The 7,918-nt window shown below is 37.0% G+C and overlaps 1 protein-coding gene across 1 annotated transcript; it reads left to right on the top strand.

The window, feature by feature from the left end:
• Window positions 1-1,522: 1,522 nt before the first annotated feature.
• On the top strand, window positions 1,523-3,559 carry LOC107679056 (neuromedin-U receptor 1-like; the record flags this gene model as incomplete). Its single annotated transcript, XM_016474471.1, has 2 exons — window positions 1,523-2,415; window positions 3,550-3,559. Coding segments are annotated over exons 1-2 (903 nt in total), but the record flags the coding sequence as incomplete, so codon positions are not given.
• Window positions 3,560-7,918: the final 4,359 nt, after the last annotated feature.

Genomic DNA, 7,918 nt, shown 5'->3' with positions numbered 1-7,918 from the left:
TGAAATAAACTTAGAGAGACTCTTTCATGACTATTTCTTAACACACTTAAATACACTTTTAAATGACATTAATACAAATGTCAAATTAAAAGCTTTACTTTAAAGTACATTTTAAATCATTGTGTTTTAATAGTCTTCTGTCATGCTTTAAAGAAGTACACCTATTTTGACTGTTTGACTGGATGTTGACTACCACACTAAAGCATGTCAAAAGTACTTGATTATAATTTTCACTGTTCTATGTTATTTGATATTACATTTAAAAGTTAAAGTAAATGCGTTTTAAAAGTATGCTAAAGTGTACTTCTTTTTCACAAGGGATAATCAATCAAAAGCTTCCTTTGCTTCCTTTTTTTTCATACTGGTAAAAAATGTATTGCCTGAATGCACTGTAAGTTGCTTTGGATAAAAGCGTCTGCTAAATGCATAAATTATTTTAAATTATTAATTATAATAATTATTATTTTTTCCCCTTACATTTTTGCTTTTGGTTAGTTTTGTCCTGTTACTTCAAATTCTGTAGCTACTAATTTCCAATAGATGGGTTATATTTGAGGGCTTTCATATTTTTGAAACAAGATGCCATACAGTAGGCTTCTTTTTGACACTGTACAATAAAGTTTTATTTGTTAGATTTGTTAACTATATTTGTTACCATGAACAATACTTAAATAGTATTTATTAATCTTAGTTAATGTTAAGTTCAACATTCAGTAATACATTATTAAAATCAAAAGCTTTATATGTTAATAATTAGTTAATGTACTGTAAACTAACATGATTATGAGCATTGTTATTAAGCACATTAAGGTTAATAAATGCTGTAAAAATGTATTGCTCATTGTTAGTTAATGTTAGTTAATACATTAACTAATGTTAATAAGTGAGACCTAAGTGTTAGCATTTTTGCTTTGTTTATCCATGTTGTAAAAAAATGAAACCTATGAAAATCAATTTGTTAATAAAGAGAGTTAAATACAGCAGTACTGAATCGTAAATAAAATAGTGTTTTACTTCATTTAAAAGAAAAACTTGTTATAGGTTTAACATAATCACAGTTATCTATCATTACTTAACTTTCTAGTCCATACGTTAAATTCTGAGCAATATTAGTTGGAAAAGATGCACTTTCAGTTCATTATGATTTGGGACAAATTAAAATGGCTTACAATCTGTTATAGAAGGACATGGGGTAAATTGAGGCCTTGCTTTAAAAAATGTTCTTATTTGCCTATTTGCATGAGGTGTTCATTGGAAAATACAAAAGCCTCATCAGATTCACCTCATGGCGTCAAGTTTTGCAATAATAACTGTGACCATTACCGTCTACCCCATGGGCTCTGTGAATAAATCAACTTCCCATTTTTTATTAGATAAAATTAGAATATTTTAGTTTTAATAAGAAATCTCCCACAGTCCCTTATTTATTCTCCCAAGTTCCTTCTGTCTCACTGTCTCGAAACACTTTCAAATGTGTCAATTTGTCCATGATCGTCTTTCATCTTCCATCACTAGGTCCAGAATGATTGCCAAACCCAACTGTTCCTCAACGAATACGTCTGTATCAAGATGCGTCCAAGACCTGATGTGCAATACCAGTATTGTGTCGAACCTTAGTGAGGTGGAGATGGAAGAGTTTTGCCTCAACCAAGACGAGTATCTGGAGAAATATCTGGGGCCCAGACGTTCCCCGGTGTTTCTGCCTGTGTGTATCACCTACCTGATCATCTTTATGGTGGGAGCGGTGGGGAACATTCTTACGTGCATCGTTATTGCTCGCAACAAGGTCATGAGGACGCCCACCAACTTCTACCTGTTCAGTCTGGCGGTGTCGGACCTGCTGGTGCTTCTTCTGGGAATGCCTTTGGAGCTCTACGAAATGTGGAGAAACTATCCGTTCCTTTTTGGCAAAGGTGGCTGCTATTTCAAGACCTTCCTCTTTGAGACCGTGTGTTTCGCCTCCATCTTGAATGTAACAGCACTGAGCGTGGAGCGCTACATTGCTGTGGTCCATCCGCTCAGGGTCAAATACGTAGTGACTCGCACTCACGCCAGGCGGGTGATCTTGAGCGTGTGGAGCGTGTCTGTATTGTGTGCCATTCCCAACACCAGCCTCCATGGCATTTTCATCCTCCCTCTTCCCAAAGGGAAAGGAGTAGGTGCCATGTCCACTTCTGTCACCTGCATGCTGGTCAAGCCACGCTGGATGTACAACCTGATCATCCAAATCACCACTCTGCTGTTTTTCCTCCTGCCCATGTTGACCATCAGCGTGCTGTATTTGCTCATCGGCATGCAGCTAAAACGCGAGAAGATGTTGCATGTCCTGGAGGCAAAAGCCAGTGTGGGACAAGACAGCTCCTCTAATGTACGCAGTCAGCAGCAGAAAGCCCGTCACCAGCAGGTCACTAAAATGTTGTGTAAGTAGGCCAGCTGGCCAATAACTGAATTCTCATGTATGACGGTGCCACGGCTGTGTTAAAGGGATAGTTACCCCATGACTTACTCACCCTCAAGCCATCCTAGGGGTGTATGACTTTCTTCTTTCAGACGAATACAATCGGAGTTATATTAAAAAATATCCTTGCTCTTCCTAGCTTTATAATGGCAGTGAATGGGTGATATTCAATAGTCCAATAAACTGCGTCCATCCATCATAAAAAAAGTGCTCCACACAGCTCCTGGGGGGTTAATAAAGGCCTTCTGAAAAGAATTGATGCATTTGTGTAAGAAAATTATCCATATTTAAAACCTTAATCTCTAGCTTCCGCTAACTGCTGTACTCGCGTTCACTAGAGAGTGACGTTCCAGCGGATGATGTAGGATGTAGGCGAAGCGTAAGCTCCGGTGAGAAGTGACGAACGTGGAAGCGCAGAGGAGAGAGCAAAACAAAACACCGGTCAAGAATTAGAAATACAAAACGAGGATTTGTAAAGAAAAAAATTAGAGGATTTTAATATAAGCCAAGAGGAGACTGGTTTTCTTTGCTGTAAACAAAACATGGTTCTCGCGAGACTAGCATATTCTCACCGGCGCTTACGCTACGCCTGCATCCTACGCCATCCACTGGAACGACACTCTCGTGAACGCGAGTACGACAGTTAGTGGAAGCTCGAGATTACAGTTTATAAAGTTTTAAATATAGATATTTTTCTTACAAAAACGCATCAATTCACTTCAGGAGGCCTTTGTTAACCCCCGGAGCCGTTGGAGCACTTTATATGATGGATGGAAGCAGAGTCACGTGACCGCCTCAAAGACCTGGAAGGCAAAACATCCATAGAACTGCAGGACAAGCCTGTCAATTTTCCATGTGTTTCACAGCCGCAAATATTTAGATCACCTCTTAAAATAATAAAACAAAGGTATGTGAACAAATTGCAAGTTTTGGCCATTTGCAAACATTTTAAACAGTGCGACAAAACGTTGTTAAAACACAAAGTGCCTTAATATATTTGAAACAGTAATATTCTCTATATTTATTATGCATAGTTTACATAGGCAAGCAGATGAGGCCGGAATATGAACGCAATCCGCTTAATGGTTCAGTGTTTTCCTTCTAATATCTTTCTATGGGAAACCATTTAACGTGAAACTTTGCACACTGCGTTTATATTCTGGCTTCATCTGCTTGCCTGTACAAAATATACATAATCAATAAGATGTTTACTGAATTTGAAAGAAGAAAGTCATATACACCTAGGATGGCTTGAGGGTGAGTAAATTATGGGGTAATTTTCATTTTTGTGTGAACTGTCCCTTTAAATCATATTACACTGCAAGCATATTCTTAACATATGTGACCTGCTTCATCGCTTGAGTCGTTTTGAACACATCTTGAGTTTTATGCACTGAATAGACTGCATTCTAATGATATAATTATTAGGTTTATACTCCAAACCATTGTTGACATGTTTACAGTTCAAGCTGTTTTATTGAAGTCTTCCCGCAGCCCACTGTGTGATTACACGAGAAGTTATACATTTCAGTAATTTGCACTGTATTTGGAAGTAGCCTAAGTATTTTACACAGTTTCAATATGAATTAGTTCTAAAACATACGAATCAGATCGTTCGAATTCGCCACTGATTGGCCAAAACGTAAAATAGTCACATATTGTTGTGATGCGTTTTTGATGTTCATCCAAGTTTTTATTTTGCGCTAAAGTAAAGAGAAACAAGGCTGAATACAGCTTCTTATTCGCAGGTTCTTATTGACACTATCCGTTACACCTTAAAAAACGTGACGCTTCCGCTGCAGCTTCTTATTAATGCTTAACTTAGGGACCGTGAGATTTTTCTGTTTTTTTCATGTTTTTTAATGGCCCGTGTTGCTTTTGTGGCTGTTTTGAGAATAAAAGGATAAAAAATTATTTTTAAATGCAAATAACACTAAAATATCAGCGAAATTGGGCATTAATGATGTAAAGGCACATACAATGTAATTACGGTATTATTGAATTACCCTGATAGCACACGTACGGAGTCATCTATTTGACGTCTGCATTTACATCTGCAAGACATGTTTTTTAGATTTTAAATGCAAATAACACTAAAATATCAGCGAAATTGGGCATTAATGATGTAAAGGCACATACAATGTAATTACGGTATTATTTAATTACCCTGATAGCACACGTACGGAGTCATCTATTTGACGTCTGCATTTACATCTGCAAGACATATTTTTTAGAGTGTTTGCTCATCTGCAATGCGTCTATAGGACGTTTACTATCAGACGGCAAATAGACATTTAGAAAATGTCTTTAAGATGTTTATGATTTAGAATGCATGTAAAACTGACATCTTAAAGACATCTATCAGATGTTTGTACACAGCAGATGCTTTCCAGATGAAGCGATCTTTAACAGACATCTGGCAGACGTGCCTGTGCTATCTTAGGGACCATGCTTTTTTCTATTATTCAACCTTTGAATAGTTGACACCTACCCCTCCAAGGACGGCAGAACATCAGCTCTGGATGATTAAACAAAATGATCAAGTTGTCATTGCTTTAAAATGCACATTCATTTTGCATTTTATGTATATTTACAGCGTTCAAAACATAGAAGTTAGAGTAAATGATGACAATACTCATTTTTGAATGAACTGTTCCTTTAAAAATAGCTGGCATGCTCACTTAAGTGAGACAGGGGTAGCTGCAAGTCTGAGTAATAAGAGTGGCAAAAGGTGGCGTGCCGAAAGAAGAATACTACAACAGAAACTAACCCCTAACCTTAACCTTAACCCTAACCCTAATCAATTAGCAAGACCTTTATCTACGCCCCCTACCTTTCGGCACGCCCTAATCTTTCGCCAGTTTTTTGGCATAAAAAGATGCTGTTTTCCACACAATCGAAAGGCCTATATAGGGGCTGTCAAACTAAAAAAAATAGCCCCTAGACCTCAGTAATCGTGAAAAAAGCCAGGAAATTTCAGTTTTGACAATATGGGACCTTTAACTAAGCTTTAGAAAAGATCCAAAAGTAACCATAAATTTAAGCAACAGGATATTATATGAGCATGAGTTCTGTAATAATTTCTGAATAACGACAGTGATCACATGTACTGTACAGTATCATAATTTTGCAGGTTTTTAAGAAAAAGCATGACTGTAATGTTTCATAAGCATGAAGTTAATATTAAGCCACTTGTGTTGGCGGCTACCTTGTCTTCTACGACAATGCAAATAGTTCCAAACAAAGCAGCAGTAGAACTGCTGCGCCATTACTGAATGAACATGTGTTACTGAATGAAGTGGTTAAGTGAATAATTCAATGAAACATTCATAAATAAAAAGTTATGTCATGAAACTCTAGAGGGCGCAAGCCAATAGGTTCTAACGCAATCTGGTATAATGACATCATTATTCATACAGTGCAGCCGACTGGTTTTGTTGCATCTGCAGCCAATGAGTTTGCTGCTCAGCATTCAAATACTTGGCTAGTGCTTGCTGTAGCAGTTGCAGCTCGCTTCAGAAACCCTCCACTACCCCAGCTCCACCTGTGAAGATCTGCTACAGGGTGATTTCATGTCTGTTATATATGGGGGTTATCTCATATATGTTATATATGCAGCAGCAGTATTTCTTACATGCTCACAGCAGCGTGTCTGTGGATGAATTGGCAGTAGCAAGTCTCAGTACTTGCTCTGTCGCAGCAGCATAGCAGATCTTTTCCGCCAAGACCAAACACATTAACATTGCCATGTTTACTGCATGCTAAACTCTCCGAGAGTTGTCATGCCAGAAATGTGACACTTATTTCATTGCAGAATGAATGAGCACTTTGAACGAATCGGTTAAATTAATGAACAACTCACTCAAAAGACTAGTCACTTGCCACCACCTACTGGTGTATGATGTTATTTGAAAAAGACAATCCGTCTGAAAATCCAGTGTACTGACACTCAGAACTCCACACGAGCAATCAGTCGAGGATCGGATTTAAGGATAACTGCTGTATAAAGCTTTATAGTGAAATTTGATAATAAAATATCTGAAAATAAGATAAAAATTAATTGAGCCTGCTAAGAGTGTTCATTTCCACATGATGTTTGTGTTATTTGAAATTCGGGTGTTTCGTGAATAAAGTGGCGCAACGTTTGTGAATTCGCAGATGAATATTAGGCTACCTGTATTTTGGGCTCTATTGTGCAAGCGTATTTGCTGTGCAACTGCATGACCTAAAATATGACATTTGACATTAGATACAGAGAACAATTTACATTTTCTTGCAGGCTTACAGAAAGAGGAATAAGACAGAAGGCTAATTCATACTAAAGGCTTAGGGCATATACTGCAGACATGAACCATGCGCACATGACATATGGAAAATGTCAATGCAAACCATAGATCCTTTAGTAATTCCATATGAAAACATTTGCTACTATTATTTTTAAATATGTTTTGTGAGTCAACAGTGGCCCTATTAACTTTCTACATTATTTGGTCTTATTTTCCATGATTTATCAGTGCACATTATTGCTAAGAATGAAAATGTTTGCTTTGAAATCACAACCAGTCATACGGAGATGACTTACATGATCCAAATCAGTGTATAAAAAGAATTGCATTCAACAATTATATAAATTTACATGGAATGTTCATAGACAATAAACCAGAAAAAAAAAGCTTTATTTTGTGATGAAATGTTTTATATTTAATGTCTAATGTCCAATAGTGTATTATATTTCTGACTGTGAAACTAAACTGAAATATACAGCTATCTCTTCTTGTGACAAGCTGTGTAAATAAAAGGGATTGGTCTGCAGACCACAGCAGAATGTTTTCAAACCATTTGCTGAAATCTACAGTAACACAAACACATCTATAAATAACATAAATGTGCTGGCAGCGTCCTTCTTTATGAAATGTATAAAAGTGGTGAAAGTCAGGATATAGAGGGAAGATGGATAAAGGCACAGTTCACTCGGGTAAGATAAATGGAGTTTGGGAAGCCAGAAATATAGGTTATTTTGTCCCTGAGAATTTCATTGAAGAGATGCAAAAAGCCACAAAGCAATATCCTGTACTCCTACATGAATAATAATTGTGCTTCAGAAGGTTATTACTAATTGAGAGTCACTTTAATCTTAGTGCATGAGCTCTGATCAGATAGACTGATCAAAGCCTTTGATGCCATTTTTATTAAAAAATATATATTTATATTGTTTCCCATCATAGATACAATTGGCGGCTCTTTATTTATGGAGGGCATGGTTTATTGAGGGACAAACAAATCTCACTCACCATGGCAAGATATCATACAACATCTTCTCAGCATGCCAAATCTATAAGAGAAATCATTTTATTTTCCACACACTAATAAATGGGTAACCAGAATTTGCATTACCTGAATGTATGGTCCCTCTCAAGACTGTCTTAAAGGGATACTCCACCCCAAAATGAAAATTTTGTC

The sequence above is a fragment of the Sinocyclocheilus anshuiensis genome, unplaced genomic scaffold, assembly GCF_001515605.1.
Source record: "Sinocyclocheilus anshuiensis isolate Anshui unplaced genomic scaffold, SAMN03320099.WGS_v1.1 scaffold2020, whole genome shotgun sequence".
In the NCBI taxonomy this organism is placed as follows: domain Eukaryota; kingdom Metazoa; phylum Chordata; class Actinopteri; order Cypriniformes; family Cyprinidae; genus Sinocyclocheilus; species Sinocyclocheilus anshuiensis.
The sequence above is the reverse complement of the archived record's forward strand: the minus strand, read 5'-3'. Positions and strand labels throughout refer to the sequence as shown.